Source organism: Oncorhynchus tshawytscha, linkage group LG06, assembly GCF_018296145.1.
Source record: "Oncorhynchus tshawytscha isolate Ot180627B linkage group LG06, Otsh_v2.0, whole genome shotgun sequence".
NCBI lineage: Eukaryota > Metazoa > Chordata > Actinopteri > Salmoniformes > Salmonidae > Oncorhynchus > Oncorhynchus tshawytscha.
The window spans coordinates 16423189-16441655 of NC_056434.1; the positions used below are offsets into that span (position 1 = coordinate 16423189).

Consider the following 18467-nt stretch of genomic DNA (forward strand, 5'->3'; position numbering starts at 1 on the left):
TGCCACCTGGAGTGTGTTGTTTGAACAGGTAAAAAGCCAAGGTTGGCGATTTACTGTCACCTGCAGTTATGGAACGTTTACACAAAAGCATAATTCATTGTCTGATCCCTCCTGATGACCCTTCCTTAACCCATAGGAAGTCCCACCCAGTTGACTACTTCAAAAGGAAATGGCGCTGCCCATGCATTAGCCTATATGAAGAGGATGTCTAGGTGTGAAAATGTTAGCAGCTATTGAAGGAGGAACAGAACAAAATCAACACATTATAAAACAATGATTAAAGAGGTATTTTTCCACTGACCTGCGCTGCTGCGATCGTAGGCAGACCCAGGGATGAGAGCCTCGCGGGCGTCATACATGGCAGTGCTCATGAACCGGGCTCCCTGGAACACAGACATGGGTTCAATACCCAGGAAAAATGCAGAAGCACTGCTGTTCTGTTGTCGTAACATATTGGCCAACAAAAGTGTAATTGTTCAGAGTGTAACTGAGAAAAAGTGTTACAAATGTTACTGGGGAAGAAGTGTTAAAAGTATGACTAAATAACATGTACATGGGACTAGCCTCTACATAAATAACCACACTGAAAACATGTGCCAACTGTACACTCCTGTGATAACTCACAGGGTTAATGGCGTTGACCAGCTTGCGGGGCTTGCTGAACTGCATTAAGCTCTCTCGCAGGTTGTTGAGGGGTCCCTCCACCAGAACCTTCTGCTCCTTGTAGTAGTTGAGCAGGTGGTTCCACAGAGGCTGTTTGGACAGGGCCTTGGGGTTGCCCACAATGATCACCCCATACCTGTAAACATACATTACACAATATACAACACTGGTCAGTGGGAGATTGCCTTTAATCTGCTATCATAGAATTAACCATTAAGTGTTGCAGGCATTTCTACTTCGGTGACAAAATCTTTGACCAATGCATTTGCATTAGCTACATTCACGGGAAGGGTAAACATTCTAATGAATGACAGTCAAAATGGTCAATAATTACAGTCTAAAATCAGAGGTAGTCACTAATATTTCTGAGGGAAATAACCTCGCAGGCCGAGCCGCTATACCCATCAAAAAAGGGGGGCTGGGGTCACGGGTCAAATTGATTCATACATGATATAAAATGAATTTACACATGAATCGCATCTAAATTAATCACGTATTCCTGCTGAACCACTATTACGATTTCCAGCCGGGCTGGAGCAATCCTTACAGAGAAGCTGTGGTGAGAATGGAGACTAATGGTCCAGATGCTTACTTGGCTCTGGTGAGGGCCACGTTGAGACGGCGCGGGTCGTTGAGGAAGCCGATGCCCTGGTGCTCGTTGGCTCGGACGCAGGACAGGATGATGAAGTCTTTCTCCCTGCCCTGGAACGCGTCCACGCTGGCGATCTCAACCTCCTGACAGCAGAGAAAAGAGGACAGAACAGTTTTCTAACGCATGCATTGGTCAAATGCAACAGGTTGCGACATATTAGTAGTAACGTAATATTGATTTAAGATTTTATAAATCTGCTACCACCTGCAGAAAAATAAAGCAAATCAATATGACAAATGATGTTCTTGAGCAGACAGTGACAACAAAAATAAATAAAATTGTCTTTGTATTTTTTTTTTTTACAGTGTAAGTTAAGCTACACTGCTGTACCTGGTAGAGCTTGGTGTGGAGGGAGCCGCTAAACTGCATGTACTGCACCAGGTAGGACCTCTGGCCCTCGTAGGGGGTGATGATGCCTATCTGGTCAGGCTTGGCTCCAGCCTTCAGCAGCCTGGTGGTGATCTTCTCCACATTAGCTGCCTCAGTTCTGGGGAGAAGGGGATGGTAGTTCAAATAGTTCCAAACGAACAAAATAAAGACACGCTAGTTGCATTCCAAAATAGTAAATCGATATTTATTTAACCAGGTAGGCCAGTTGAGAACAAGTTCTCATTTACAACTGCGACCTGGCCAAGATAAAGCAAAGCAGTGCGACACAAACACAGTTACACATGGAATAAACAAATGTACAGTCAATAACAGAATAGAAAAGTCTACATACAGTGTGTACAAATGAAGTAAGATTAGGGAGCGAAGGCAATAAATAGGCCATAGTGGCGAAATAATTACAATTTAGCAATTAAACACTGGAGTGATAGATGAGCAGAAGATGAACGTGCAAGTAGAGATACTGGGGTGGAAAGGAGCAAAAAATATATACACTGCTCAAAAAAATAAAGGGAACACAAAAATAACACATCCTAGATCTGAATGAATGAAATATTCTTATTAAATACTTTTTTCTTTACATAGTTGAATGTGCTGACAACAAAAATCATCAATGGAAATCAAATGTATCAACCCATGGAGGTCTGGATTTGGAGTCACACTCAAAATTAAAGTGGAAAAATACACTACAAGCTGATCCAACTTTGTTGTAATGTCCTTAAAACAAGTCAAAATGAGGCTCAGTAGTGTGTGTGGCCTCCACGTGCCTGTATGACCTCCCTACAACGCCTGGGCATGCTCCTGATGAGGTGGCGGATGGTCTCCTGAGGGATCTCCTCCCAGACCTGGACTAAAGCATCCGCCAACTCCTGGACAGTCTGTGGTGCAACGTGGCGTTGGTGGATGGAGATGATGTCCCAGATGTGCTCAATTGGATTCAGGTCTGGGGAACGGGCGGGCCAGTCCATAGCATCAATGCCTTCCTCTTGCAGGAACTGCTGACACACTCCAGCCACATGAGGTCTAGCATTGTCTTGCATTAGGAGGAACCCAGGGCCAACCGCACCAGCATATGGTCTCACAAGGGGTCTGAGGATCTCATCTCGGTACCTAATGGCAGTCAGGCTACCTCTGGCGAGCACATGGAGGGCTGTGCGGCCCCCCAAAGAAATGCCACCCCACACCTTGACTGACCCACCGCCAAACCGGTCATGCTGGAGGATGTTGCAGGCAGCAGAACGTTCTCCACGGCGTCTACAGACTCTGTCACGTGCTCAGTGTGAACCTGCTGTGAAGAGCACGTGGCGCCAGTGGCGAATTTGCCAATCTTGGTGTTCTCTGGCAAATGCCAAACGTCCTACACAGTGTTGGGCTGTAAGCACAACCCACCTGTGGACGTCGGGCCCTCATACCACCCTCATGGAGTCTGTTTCTGACCGTTTGAGCAGACACATGCACATTTGTGGCCTGCTGGAGGTCATTTTGCAGGGCTCTGGCAGTGCTCCTCCTGCTCCTCCTTGCACAAAGGTGGAGGTAGCGGTCCTGCTGCTGGGTTGTTGCCCTCCTACGGCCTCCTCCACGTCTCCTGATGTACTGGCCTGTCTCCTGGTATCGCCTCCATGCTCTGTACACTACGCTGACAGACACAGCAAACATTCTTGCGACAGCTCGCATTGATGTGTCATCCTGGATGAGCTGCACTACCTGAGCCACTTGTGCGGGTTGTAGACTCCGTCTCATGCTACCACTAGAGTGAAAGCACCGTCAGCATTCAAAAGTGACCAAAACATCAGCCAGGAAGCATAGGAACTGAGAAGTGGTCTGTGGTCACCACCTGCAGAACCACTCCTTTATTGGGGGTGTCTTGCTAATTGCCTATAATTTCCACCTGTTGTCTATTCCATTTGCACAACAGCATGTGAAATGTATTGTCGATCAGTGTTGCTTCCTAAGTGGACAGTTTGATTTCACAGCAGTGTGATTGACTTGGAGTTACATTGTGTTGTTTAAGTGTTCCCTTTATTTTTTTGAGCAGTGTATATTTAATATGGGGATGAGGTAGTTGGGTGTGCTATTTACAGATGGGCTGTGTACAGGTACGTGATGGTAAGCTGCTCTGACAGCTGATGCTTATAAAGTTAAAGAGGGAGATAAGACTCCAGCTTCAGTGTTTTTTGCAATTCGTTACAGTCATTGGCAGCAGAGAACTGGAAGGAAAGGTGGTCAAAGTAGGTGTTGGCATTGGGGATGACCAGTGAAATATACCTTGTGGAGCGAGTGCTATGGATGGGTGTTGCTATGGTGACCAGTGAGCTGAGATAAGGCAGGGATTTACCTAGCAAAGACTTATGGATGACCTGGAGCCAGTGGGTTTGGCGACGAATATGTAGTGAGGGCCAGCCAAAGAGAGCTTACAGGTCGCAGTGGTAGGTAGTATATGGGGCTTTGTTGACGAAACGGAAGGAACTGTGATAGACTGCATCCAATTTGCTGAGTAGAGAGTTGGAAACTATTTTGTAAATGACATCTGCGAAGTCAAAGTTCGGTAGGATAGTCAGTTTTATGAGGGTGTTTGGCAGCATGAGTGAAGGAGGCTTGTGGCGATATAGGAAGCCGATTCTAGATTTAACTTTGTATTGGAGATGCTTAATGTGAGTCTAGAAGGAGACACCAGACACCTAGGTATTTGTAGTTGTCCACATATTCTAAGTCAGAACCATCCAGAGTAGTGATGCTAGTTGGGCGGGCAGGTACGGGCAGCGATCTGTTGAAGAGCATGCATTTAGTTTTACTAGCATTTAAAAGCAGTTGGAGGCCACGGAAGGATTGTTGTATGGCAAAGAAGCTCATTCGGAGGTTTGTTAACGCAGTGTCCAAAGAAGGGCCAGAAGTATACAGAATGGTGTCGTCTGCGTAGAGATGGATCAGAGAATCACCAGCAGCAAGAGCGACATCATTGATATATACAGAGGAAAGAGTCAGCCTGAGAATTGATCTGTGGCACCCCCACAGAGACTGCCAGAGGTCCGGACAACAGGCCCTCCGATTTGACACACTGAACTCTATCTGAGAAGTAGTTAGTGAACCAGGCGAGGCAATAATTTGAGAAGCCAAGGCTATTGAGTCTGCCGATAAGAATGTGGTGATTGACAGAGTCGAAAGCCTGCACAGTACGGTCTTTAATCAATGGCGGTTATGATATCGTTTAGGACCTTGAGCGTGGCTGAGGTGCACCCATGACCAGCTCTGAAACCAGATTATATAGTGGAGAAGGTACGGTGGGATTCGAAATGGTCGGCAATCTGTTCGTTAACTTGGCTTTTGAAGATCTTAGAAAGGCAGGGCAGGATGGATATAGGTCTATAACCGTTTGGGCCTAGGTCGTTTTCCGGCAGCTTTCCAATCTTCAGGGATCTCAGACGATACAAAAGAGAGGTTGAACAGGCTAGCAATAGGGGTTGCAACAATGGAGGCGGGTCATTTCAGAAAGAGAGGGTCCAGATTGTCTAGCCCAGCTGATTTGTAGGGATCCAGATTTTGCAGCTATTTCAGAACATCAGCTGTCTGGATTTGGGCAAGTTTCTGCGGGAGGTGCAGAGCTGTTGGCCGGTGTAGGAGTAGCCAGGTGGAAAGCATAGCCAGCCGTAGAAAAATGCTTATTAAATCTATGATAATTTCATCGGTGGTGACAGTGTTTCCTAGCCTCGGTGCAGTGGGCAGCTGGGAGGAGGTGCTCTTATTCTCCATGGACTTTACAATGCTGTTGATACTTTGAGATTAACCTTGACTGGACTGTGAGCCGTACCTGTTCAGGTAGGATGTTCCAGAGCTAGCGATTTCCTCCTGGCCTTGAGTCACATAGAAGAACATGGGTTTGTCTGGCTGTGGCCACTGGAAGTCAAAGCCTTTCTTGATGCGGTCAGCTGCCCAGAAAAAAAAAAGTCAACATTGTACATTAGTATGGCACTTTGTCTTCAATAAGCCAGTGAGATTGTGAACAAATCTAAACTGGCAGCAAATATGTGCCCAAAAGCAATACACTTCGAGTTAGAGTAGAGTTACAGAAGATTTCAGAGTGGCCAAATTTTAAACTTCCACAGTGGAGTAAGTGTTTGACAGTCAGTGTTTGAACACAAATCCATTGGAATCTGAAACACTGCTTGAATCCATACACTGCTACTTCTAGATTGCAAACAAACATGGTTTCTACAGAAACGTTTCTAGTTGCTCTTCTGTATATTTTGTGGGGAAATGTTAGTAGGCACCAGTTCATTGCTAATAATAAGTTAATTATTGTTGTACACATGACCAATTCAAAAGCTATAATATGAGCAAGAAGCTTGGTAAAAAAAACATCTAACTCACCAGCAGTGACTCCGTTCTGCAGGGAGCCCTCGTAGAAGATGTTGGAGGGGAAAGCACTGAGGGCCGGGTGCATGCGGTACTGCACCTGCAGACGGATGGGCCTGATGCCCAGCACCACCAGACGCTCAAACAAAGACTGGGACAGGCCTGCTTTGGCTGCCTTCTTGCACATCACTACTGGGCCCAGCTGGCAGTGGTCTCCCACCAGAATGAGCTGTGGAGGGGGAGTTAACGATTAAATGACAATTAACCAGAAATGTTAAGCCTCTCCCGAGCTGTAGTGAAATCAACACTGGGAAATGACATTGTCTGGTACAGTCTTTTAAACAGACCATGTCCATTTCTTTGGCTCAATTTTTTTTTAAAGTCTGGATTGAGTAGGTCACATAAAAACTGCCTGTGTTGAACCATTGACACTTTTTGTCAAAACATGTCCATGCAAAGAACATTGAGATTTTACCAATCTTAAGCATAAATAGGTGTTTTTGTGTGTACCTGCTTGGCACCCAGGACCACGGGCACCATGCACTCTGGCTCGGTGGCCTGGGTGCTCTCATCGATTAGGATGGAGCGGAACTGCATCTTGGCCAGACGGGGGTCTCCTGCCCCCACACAGGTACAGCAGATCACATCTGCATTCTAATGAGGGACAGTGGCAAACAGGTTATCAGTTGGTTTAAAATGAGAGGAATGGGGAACCCATATCGTCACTAGGTCAAAAAACATTCTACATCACAGGACTTGCCGTACTGTTCTCATAAGACTGTTGTAACTGCCGTGACTTATTGAGTGACAAAAGTGGTAGTGTTAAGTGTCCTCCTCACCATGAGCAGCTCTCTCTCAGCGGTGCGCTTCAGGGCCCGGTAGCGCTTCTCGTCAGCGGACGACAGCTCCCCGGTCTCATCCTTCAGCTGCTGCAGCTTCTGGAGCTCTGGCATACTGGGGTCACAGCAGACACAGCACGTTGAGTCATTAGCAACACACAGAATTTGAGTTATTATATTAAAAAGTAATACTTGGCAAGGACAGAAAACTAAGCATGACCCCTATTAGCAAATCTGGCAGAACTATTCAATGGTTCTATTGAAGCAGTTAACAAATGCATCCTTCCTGTTTCTTCGTTATTTGATATTTAAACAAGGCTAATACAGTGCTCAAGGTATTAACCACAGTGATTATGACAGCACCACTACAGCAGTACAATTCCAGTTTAGACGGTTCGGGGGGAAAAAGGCAAAAAAGGACTTCATTTCCCAGCATTCCCCACCTGTCCATGTTGCGGATCTGGTTGTGCAGGGCCAGGAAGGAGACAGGGGAGTCAATGGCTTCTCTGCTTTTAGCACACAGCCTGACCACCTTCAGGCCAGACATGTGGATCTTCTCAGTCAGCTGGTCCACTGCGATGTTACTGGGAGCACACACCAGCACGGGCCTGCAGAACCAAACACACAACGGATGAATGCAGAATGCAATGACAACGAGCAGATGCTAGAGCATACTTTCATAGTTCGCTTTGATGTTCAGCCTTCTTGTACATAGCCTACCTTTAATTGCTCTGGATAAGAGCTTCCGCTAAAATGACTTGCTTTTAACAAATACATAATGAGAATGTGAGATTCTGAGTGTGAACTGCCTTACCCATTGCCCTGCCTGGCGAGGTGGTACACTATGGTGGCAGAGGTGACCGTTTTCCCAGTGCCGGGAGGGCCTTGGATAAGACTGAGGGGTCTCTGCAGCACAGTCTTCACAGCATACACCTATTTTAACACACAAATCAAAGCCAAAACACTTATGAACATTGCACATAAAGATAAGCACATACGGGAAGTACGGGAAATTAACATTTAACTTCAGATGAAGTACCTCTTGATTATAAGACGGCATTACTATCATGAGGAAATGTCTTCCTTTTATAATCATTCATTCACTAAAGCGAATTGGTTAGAAATTCAAAAGTGTCAGGCCCCATGGTCAGGTGGGTCAGTGAGATGTCTGGAGCGGGGATCAGACCTGAGAGTGATTGAGGTCAGGCAGGCCCTGTGCAGTGAAGCGTTTGGGCAACTGACACTTGATGATGACATCCTCCACCTCGTGGCCCAGCAGCTTGTGGTAGATGTAGCCTGACACGGATGTCTCGTCCACAGCAAAGGTCTTCAGGGCACTCTGCATTCTGAAACCCAGTGGAAACCAATGGCTTATAGTGGAGATAAAGAGTGATGTGGTTAACAATGATAATACAAGCTAGTACCTTCATTTCATGTCTTATTCATTAAATACTTTAATGTATAACCAACAGAATTTATGTTAGTGATAATTTGTGTGAAACAAAGCTTAGCTGTGCAATCAGTACTCTCTGGAAATCAAGTCACGTTAAAAACATCAGAGAATCAAAAACCAAAGTAGAACTGATTAAATATTCTGATCTGCTTGTCGTACCTGTCAAAGGAAGTGGACTTCCACACAAAATCCACCTGGAAGTTGTGGGGTATTTCCACAGGAGCTCCAACACTGCTGCGCAATTCTATAGCAATCTCATCTCCATAGTCTTTCACAAAGGGTGCTAAGGAAATAAGTACAGCAAAATAGCCTTTCTTTGTGGAATGGTAGAAAGAAAAAGATGGGGGGGTTTTCCTCTCCCCTTGAACGGGGTTAATAATAGGGATGAAAGGTCTACAAAACTGTAGATTTTCCCAACATTAGCATACATCAGATACACTAGCGGGAGTGCAATCTAGAGGGGTGATAACCCCTGGATGGGCCTCTCCGAAGGGAGTGCTATGGTAGACTAGCTCTTTAACTATCTCCCAATAAAATATGATTTCTTTATGCAAGGCTTTAAACGTTACAACCCAATAACGTGGCTAGCCTCAGACTGCTTACCTCACGTTTTGCGACGGCGACCAAAAAACGAGTTTTCGTTTGAGACATTGAGATTGGCTGACGAGTTGAGACGCAAAACAACTTTTTCCCCTGACCCCATCATGGAAAAGGAAAGATGGAGATGTGGATCCTTTTTGCTAAAAAATGGAACACTGAGATCAAAAAGGTAGGGATGAGCAACCACTGTGAAGAAAATGTGCTTTTCTTCAGAATGATCTTTCAGTTAAAGGATACTGTCTGGGACTTTGATGACATGGCCGATGCCCTTCCAGAGTGGGGCCAGCTCTCCTTTGTAGCGCAGACATATCTCATCTCCTTGCATCAGCCGCATGTCTGTGCAAACAACCACAACAGAGAAGTTAGAAACACTTTGCTCAAACCTACAGTACATCCAAAAATATATGAATAATGGTTCCAAGAAGGTGGACAAAATACAATACCGTACACAAAACGGCCAGCACAAAAACACACACACCACTGGGGATGCAGGTATGGGATGCGTGGGTTCTCTATGCACAACAGAACCACTGGTAGACAGAGAAAAGCCCATTGAAATAATTACCACCTGAATCCGTCTTGGGCAAGGAGAAATAGGCAATCCGCTTTTTATTTAGCCCCAGGTCCCACCTGACTGTTATATTATCTTGGGTCTGTGAAGAGTTACAGATGAGAACAAGGGGGGGAAAAATGTATAACAAATGAGTCATACTGTCATTAGCTACATAAAAAACAACCCAGCCACCCTGCTATGTTCAAGTACAATTTATGTTTCTTTGAACTTGCATCCTTCCCTGAACATTTTCACTGATTTCATAAATTTGGCAGGGTTACAGCAAGGTTTCCACCATTATAATTTCACCTCACACAAGACATAAGTAAACTTATACTGCATAGAATGTGTACGTTATAGTAGAACGTGGCACAGTAGACGCAGTTGTGACTGCCCTCATGTTGACTTAAAGGGGAGTTAATGGATTATCTAAGGGGGATGTGGAGGCTGTACCTGGGACTCTTTAAGCTTTTTGTCGTAGTCAGCTTCCAGCTTGACGAGGGGGCCGAAGATGTTCTGGTACTGGTAGGCATCCTCATAGCGCAGCAGCACATGCTGGGGCTCCTCGTCTACGCCGGGCTTCTCCAGGTCCTCCAGAGTGGCCGTGGGATTATCCTGAGACGAGAGGATGATGCACAAGTTCATGCTTTCATTCACGTCCATCAATGGGAACACTGACTGCTTCCTTCTACAGCTACTGATAGGTGGGGGCTTCCCCTGCCCAGTATGTCAGATGCTGTGGTGTTATATGATTATTTCTGAGGTTAAGCTATGTCTACTTCATGGCTCTGGATAAGTTAAGCCAGCCTAGTACCTTCCAGAGCTCCTCCAGCTTGTTGATCTGCTGGGCTGTGATCTGGCGGGCCCGGAGTTGCTCCTGCTCTGAGGGGATCTTCACCAGCCAGGACAGGAAGCAGCGGTCCTGGATCAGTGGCTGCCACTGGGAGCTGTCCCAGTTGATGTCCTTCAGGCTGCTCTGACTGGCACATGGCTGCCTAGTAGCACAAACATATGGATACTGTCAACATATATTTGCATTATCGAAAGTCTGTTCATGGACAGATGGTTGTCTTGCGCTCTTGCCATAATATGACATACTTATGTTTAAATCATGGTATCTATGGCAATACACATACTGTCAAATCTATGGTAATCACACATGCAGAATCAGTCCATCACATCACACCCACTGTTAGCCACCATTCCCCCCTTTTCATCTGATTGTACACACCTGCACAGCAGCACCACCACCGAGTCGGCCTTGGCGGGGATGAAGCCCAGGAGGAAGACGTTGCGACAGCCACAGTTGTAGCACTCCAGCACCGTCTCGCCCAGTGGCCCATCTTTGTGCAGAGTCACCTCTTTGCATTTGGCTCTCACCAAGTGGTTCACTATGTGGCTGAATGAGAGCATGGGAGAGTATCAACTTACATGCACACGCATGTAAGCTGAGTGCTCAAAATAGCCCACATTAACATATGTAGCTTAAGAAACAAGGTTCATGAAATCAATAACATGCTAGTAAAAGATGATATTCATATTCTGTCTGTGAACCTCACTTAGATAATAGATTTGTTGATACAGTGATAGCAATACATGGTTATAAAATGTACAAAAAAAAGACAGAAATGCCAATGGTGGAGGTGTTGCTGCTTATATTCAGAACCACATTCCTGTAAAGATTAGAGAGCTAAATACTGATGAACTAATACTGCTACAGGTTCATCTGCCTCACCAAGTCCATTCTCGTGGGAAGCTGCTATAGACCACCAAGTGCGAACAGTCAGTATCTGGATAACATGTGTGAAATGCATATGACATCAACCCGAGAGGTATATTTTCTAGGTGATTTAAATATTGACTGGCTTTCATCAAGTCACCCACTCAAGAAAAAGCTTCAAACTGTAACCAGTGACTGCAACCTGGTTCAGGTTATCAGTTAACCTACCAGGGTAGTTACAAACAGCACACGAATGAATGAAATCCTCAACATGTATTGATCACACCTTTACTAAGGCTGCAGAAATTAGCTTGAAAGCAGTATCCAGATCCATCGGATGTAGTGATCACAATATAGTAGCCATATCTAGGAAAACCAAAGTTCTGAAGGCTGGGCCTAATATAGTGTATAAGAGGTCATAAAATACATTTTGTAGTGATTCCTATGTTGTTGAAGCAAAGAAAATCTGTTGGTCTGTGGTGTGTAATGAGGAGCAATCAGACATTGCACTTATGAAATTGCTTACTCCAGATACTAATAAGCATGCAACTATTAAGAAAATGACTAAAATCGGAGTGTATTGATAAGGAATTGAAAAATGGTATGGTTGAGAGGGATGAGGCAAAGGGAATGGCTACACAATCGATTGGCAAACGTACTGCAAATTGAGAAATCATGTGACTAAACTGAATAAAAAGATGAAGAAACTACACTATGAAATAAACATAATGACCAAAAATGATGGTAAATAGCTTTTTTTCCCCCAAATATAATTTAATTAAGCGCCATCATTCATTGAATCAGATGACTCATTCATCATTCATACTTTAATGATTTTTTTCATTGGCAAGATTAGCAAAGTTAGGCATGACATGCCAGCAACAAAACACTGACACTACACATCCAAGTATATCTGACCAAATTATGAAAAGACAAGCATTGTAATTTCGAACTCAGTAAAGTGAGTGTGGAAGAGGTGAAAAAATGGTTGCCTATCAACAAGGACAAGCCACCGGGGTCTGACAACTTGGATGGAAAATTACTGAGGATAACAGCAGATGATATTGCCACTCCTATTTGCCATATTTTCAATATAAGCCTACTAAAAAGTATGTGCCCCCAGGCATGGAGGGAAGCAAAAGGCCATTCCACGAAGAATAGTAAAGCCCCCTGCACTGGCTCAAATAGCCGACCAATCAGCTTGTTACCAACCCTTCGGGGGAAAATCATGTTTGACCAGATACAATGCTATTTTACAGAAAACAAATTCACAATAGACTCAGCATGCTTATAGGGAAGGACATTCAACAAGCACAGCACGTACACAAATGATTGATGATTGGCTGAGAGAAATTGATGATAAAAAGATTGTGGGGGCTGTTTTGTTAGACTTCAGTGTGGCTTTTGACATCATTGATCATATTCTGCTGCTGGAAAAACGTATGTGTTATGGTTTTACACCCGCTGCTATATTGTGACCAAGAATTACCTGTCTAACAGAACACAGAGGGTGTTCTTTAATGGAAGCCTCTCCAACATAACCCAGGTAGAATCAGGAATTCCCCAGGGCAGCTGTCTAGGCCCCTTACTTTTTTCAAACTTTATTAATGACATGCCACTGGCTTTGAGTAAAGCCAGTGTGTCTATGTATGTGGATGTCTCAACACTATAAATGTCAGCTACAACAGCGACTGAAATTACTGCAACACTTAAAGAGTTGCTGTTAGTTTTAGAGTGATTGGCAAGGAATAAGTTAAATATTTCTAAAACTAAAAGCATTATATTTGGGACAAATCATTCACTAAACCTCAACTAAATCTTGTAATAAATAATGTGGATATTGAGCAAGTTGAGGTGACTAACATGCTTGAAGTAACCCTGGATTGTAAACTGTCATTGTCAAAACATATTGATACAACAGTAGCTAAGATGTGGAGAAGTATGTCCATAATAAAGCTCTGCTCTACCTTCTTAACAGCACTATCAACAAGGCAGGTCCTACAGCCCCTAGTTTTGTTGCACCTGGACTACTGTTCAGTCATGTGGTCAGGTGCCACAAAAAGGGACATAGGAAAATTGCAATTGGCTCAGAACAGGGCAGCATGGCTGGTCCTTGGACGAACATGTAGCTAATATGAATAATATACATGTCAATCTCTCCTGGCTCAAAGTGGAGGAGAGATTGACTTTATCACTACTTGTATTTATGAGACGTATTGACATGTTGAATGCAGACCGAGCTGTCTGTTTGAACTACTGGCACACAGCTCGGACACCCATGCATAACCCACAAGAGATCTCTTTCCAGTCCCCAAGGCCAGAACAGACTATGGGAGGCGCACTAAATTACATAGGGCCATGACTACATGGATCTCTATTCCACATCAAGTAACTAATGCAAGTGGTAAAATTAGATTTAAAAGAAAACAGATAAAAATGCACCTCATGGAACAGCGGGACTGAAGCAACAAACGTAGGCAGACACATGCATACACACTATACACATGTACACAGGGATTTTGTACTGTAGATATGTGGTAATGATGGAGTGGGGGCCTGAGGGCACAGTGTGATGTGAAATCTGTGAATGTATTGTAATGCTTTCAAAATTGTATAAACTGCCTTAATTTTGCCGGACCCCAGGAAGAGTAGATGCTGCCTTGGCAGCAGCTAATGGGGATCAATAATAAATTCAAATGCATGTTATGAATACACATTTTTAGTGTATGAGACACTGGAGTGTTGCATACCTGCCAGATGTATTGCCACGTCCATTGCAGAACCACTTCTTGCTTGTGTTGCAGTACACCACAGATGCAGGATCATGGATGCCACAGTAACTGAAAAAAAATAAACATAGCAAAAGGCCCTTATATGACATATGTATTGGGTGCAGCGTACAGAAAACAGTAACAGAGTTTAAATATTTTTATATTACAAAAAAGGAAATATGTTACCTAATTAGCAAACTCTAAATCTTAGTTAGTAGGGTGTTGCACATATAAAAGTGTTTGTCCACATGTTACTCTAACAATTCAACCAATCAAATCCAATTTTATTGGTCACATACACATGGTTAGCAGATGTTAATATGAGTGTAGCGAAATGCTTGTGCATCTAGTTCCGACCGTGCAGTAATATCTAACAAGTAATCTAACAATTTCACAACAACTACCTTATACACACAAGTATAAAGGAATGAATAAGAGTATGTACATGTAAATATATGGATGAGCGATGGCAGAACAGCATAGGCAAGTTGCAGTTGATAGTATAGAGTACAGTATATACATATGAGATGAGTAATGTAGGGTATGTAAACATTATATAAAGTGGCATTGTTTAAAGTGACTAGTGATACATTTATTAATCCAATTTTTAATTATTAAAGTGGCTAGAGATTTGAGTCAGTATGTTGGCAGCAGCCAATCAATGTTAGTGATAGATGTTTAACAGTCTGATACTGTGGGACAATCGTATAAATTTGTAATCAAGTGTTTGGCTCGCTCTCCTACCTGCAGGCATGCAGTGGGAGGTCTTTGATGTAATAGGTGTCTTCTTCATCCTCCTCGAAGTTCAACTCAGCAAGGAGTTGGCTCGCCTTGGCCACATCATCGACTCCTCCATTGTGAAGCCCTTCATCAGGACCATTCACCTACAGATGGAACATGTTTGAATTAGGACTGCAACAATGCCAAAAACATGGGAGGCATCGCTACGGCACTAGGTAGAGGTTTGATAGCTAAATAATATTGCTGACGTTAGCTAATTTTTTAATACTAGCCAGCCAGCAGTGATTGCTACGTAGTCATAGTTGACGATTTACCAGTGTATGTTAGCAAACACGAGTTAACTAGTTAGCGAACATGGCTAGTAGTAGCTAGCTGGCTAACATTAACGTTAGCTAGCTAGCGTTAGCAGTTGTAGGAATTGATGGAGGGCAAGAATGCGAGTTTGGCTAGCTTCACATGAAGAATTACAAACCTGATTGTCCAGCTGACTCTGGGTTTGGCCTTGAGTTTGCGTCTGGCTGGGGAGGGTAAAATCGGTAAACTCGTACTCCGAGCCCTGGGTATCAGCCCCAAGTAGCTCCGCTTCCTCCGTGTCCAGGAAGGTGAGCGTTTGAGAACTCGGCCCGTACGCCTCCACACTCATCTCGACACAAGTTACGCTGACTAAATGGACTCCGGTCCAGTAATGAATATGATCAAGATCCTCGGTGATATGTTTATCCAAGCGGATATTTGCGATCACAGTTTCTGCTTCGAGTCAGATTTGAACCTAAACAAAATTCGAACCGCACCTGAAATTAAACAGAAAACACAGCTCGAGACGCGCCTGAACTCCAAACAGTGACGAACTTCCTAGCGCCACACAACGTAAGTGCGTTGAGCACGAAAGATTGACGTTTACACAAATACAAAGGAAGGAGGATGGATTTATTGATTGATTGATATTAATGACAAAAATCTACTTTTATTGTTGTTAAATAAAGTCAGTTGCTATCAACTAGAAGAGTTTACTATCAATATAATTATGATTGGAAGATAATGAACACACGTCGGAAAAGTATTGTGTGTGGGTTGTTCTCAACGAGATTGGCACACGGGAAACCAACATTATTTTCCTTAATTTATTCAAATGTGAATGAGGATAATCCTTTTCACAATGTTTCTTTCTGTCTCAAAACCATTGTTCAGCTCAAAGCCAAATAGAAATCTGGGAAAATACAGAGGAATTGGATTTAAATCTAGATGCCATAATAAAATATGATATACATCCAAGAACAAAAGGCATACACATTGAGACAGCAGATAGTTTATAGGCTGGTATAGGTTTTGGGCATACTGGGATCGATGTATGTACTATGTTTATTTCTAAATAGTAACCAGGTGGATATTCTGTGTTCCCTTTCCATAACACAACAAGGCACAGGTCAAAAGAGGATCTTAAAGGAAATTGCCCACTTCAACAAGCACTTAGGGACATAAATGCTTTCACATCTTTGAGTAAAGTCATTACAGTTGGTAAGCTCTCTCACAATGACAATTCCCTGATGACTCATGATTTTTATCATACACATTTTACACATATGTAATAACCATGTAATTACTGGTATGTGACAGTGTGGAGGAACAGGTAAACAAAAACACAAAGATGAATCTCCATAGAGTCCATGAATGCTACAATACCCACTACCACTTAGTCTATAAAACATACTGTATTTTGGGCAACAACAAAATATTGTGTATGACAGTTGTTCTGGGAAGAAGATACTATTAATCTAGATCAGCTACATGTTATTATGTGGCTGTACCACTAGAGGATTACATGGCTTTTGAAATTTACAGTTTGGAAACACCTACTCATTCAAGTTTTTTGTATTTTTTAAAACTATTTTCTACATTTTATAATAATAGTGAGGACATCAACACTATGAAATAACACACATGGAATCATGTAGTAACCAAAAAAGAAACCAACAAATCATGTAGTAACCAACCAATCAAAATATATTTTACATTTGAGATTATTCAAAGTTGCCACCCTTTGCCATTTGATGACAGCTTTGCACACTCTCGGCATTTTCTCAACCAGCTTCATGAGGAATGCTTTTCCAACAGTCTTGAAGGAGTACCCACATATGCTGAGCACTTGTTGGCTGCTTTTCCTTCACTCTGCGGTCCAACTCAGCCGAGACCATCTCAATTGGGTTGAGATTAGAGGTCAACCGATTAATCGGAATGACCGATTTCAAGTTTTCATAATAATCGGAAATCTGTATTTTTGGGCGCCGATTAATTTATTTTTTATTATACCTTTATTTAACTAGGCAAGTCAGTTAAGAACACATTATTTTCAATGACGGCCTAGGAACAGTGGGTTAACTGCCTTGTTCAGGGGCAGAACGACAGATTTTCACGAGTCCAACGCAATAACGACCTGCCTCTCTCTCGTTGCACTCCACAAGGAGACTGCCTGTTACGTGAATGCAGTAAGCCAAGGTAAATTGCTAGCTAGCATTAAACTTATAAAAAACAATCAATCATAATCACTAGTTGGGCCTCCCGGGTGGCGCAGTGGTTAAGGGCGCTGTACTGCAGCGCCAGCTCTATCGTAACCGGCCGTGACCGGGAGGTTCGTGGGGCGATGCACAATTGGCCTAGCGTCGTCCGGGTTAGGGAGGGTTTGGCCGGTACGGATATCCTTGTCTCATGCAGCAATTTGACCATGAAGGCCTGATTCACACAGTCTCCTCTGAACAGTTGTCTGTTACTTGACACAACTGTGAAGCATTTATTTGGGCTGCAATTTCTGAGGCTGGTAACTCTAATGAACTTATCCTCTGCAGCAGAGGTAACTCTGGGTCTTCCTTTCCTGTAGCGGTCCTCAAGAGAGCCAGTTTCATCATAGCGCTTGATGGTTTTCGCGTCTGCACTTGAAGAATTTTCAAAATTCTCGAAATTTCTGGATTGACTGACCTTCATGTCTTAATGTAATTCTCGTTGCTTATTTGAGCTGTTCTTTCCTTAATATGGACTTGGTATTTTACCAAATATGGCTATCTTCTGGATACTACCCCTACCTTGGTCACAACACAACTGATTGACTCAAAACGCACTAAGGAAAGAAATTCCACAAATTAACAAGACACACCTGTACATTGAAATCGATTCCAGGTGACGACTTCATGTAGCTGGGTGAGAGAATGACAACTGTGCAAAGCTGCCATCAAGGCAAGGGGTGGCTACTTTGAAGAATCTCAAATATAAAATACATTTTGATTTGTTAAACTTTTTTTTTTAGTTACTACACAATTCCATATGTGTTATTTCATAGTTTTGACGTCTTCACTAATTATTCTACAATGTAGAAAATAGTAAAAATAAAGAAAAACCATGGAATGAGTAGGCGTGTCCAAACGTTTGACTGGTCCTGCATATACACAACACTGGAATAACCCATAATGGGAGATAACAGAAAACAAATACTGTGTTATTTATGACAAATAAAAACATGAGCAAAATTAAACCTACTCACCGATGTTCATAAAGTTAAACATCCAAAATAATTTGATAAAGTAAAAATGAAAGTGCTATAGAAATGCAAGTACAGGGTCCAATTCTCAACTGGCTGCCTACATCCTGTGCACTAGTACAGTAAAAGGCATTTCACTGTGATAAGCATACTTGTCACATTCACTGTCTTCAAACTGTCATAGATGAGCCAAGGCGCAGCGTGCATGTAAT

General features: G+C 43.2%; 1 protein-coding gene across 2 annotated transcripts in view; it reads right to left on the reverse strand.

Annotated features, from left to right (window-relative positions):
• Positions 1-15595, reverse strand: part of LOC112252121 (regulator of nonsense transcripts 1) — a 20256-nt gene extending 4661 nt beyond the window's left edge. The window contains exons 1-20 of one of the 2 annotated variants that reach the window (XM_024423087.2): positions 15202-15595; positions 14733-14872; positions 13968-14057; positions 10729-10896; positions 10312-10492; positions 9951-10112; positions 9510-9597; positions 9182-9280; positions 8504-8612; positions 8078-8237; positions 7706-7824; positions 7335-7499; positions 6892-7006; positions 6563-6706; positions 6068-6281; positions 5508-5625; positions 1646-1802; positions 1256-1398; positions 625-799; positions 302-383 (exon numbers count right to left, since the gene is read on the reverse strand). In XM_024423087.2, coding sequence (XP_024278855.1) covers positions 302-383; positions 625-799; positions 1256-1398; positions 1646-1802; positions 5508-5625; positions 6068-6281; positions 6563-6706; positions 6892-7006; positions 7335-7499; positions 7706-7824; positions 8078-8237; positions 8504-8612; positions 9182-9280; positions 9510-9597; positions 9951-10112; positions 10312-10492; positions 10729-10896; positions 13968-14057; positions 14733-14872; positions 15202-15372 — 2800 coding nt within the window. In that variant the 5' untranslated portion in view covers positions 15373-15595. Of the gene's footprint in view, positions 1-301; positions 384-624; positions 800-1255; positions 1399-1645; positions 1803-5507; positions 5626-6067; positions 6282-6562; positions 6707-6891; positions 7007-7334; positions 7500-7705; positions 7825-8077; positions 8238-8503; positions 8628-9181; positions 9281-9509; positions 9598-9950; positions 10113-10311; positions 10493-10728; positions 10897-13967; positions 14058-14732; positions 14873-15201 lie in introns of both variants that reach the window. The other variant, XM_024423086.2, reaches the window with a different exon arrangement.
• Between the last annotated feature and the right edge of the window lie 2872 nt (positions 15596-18467).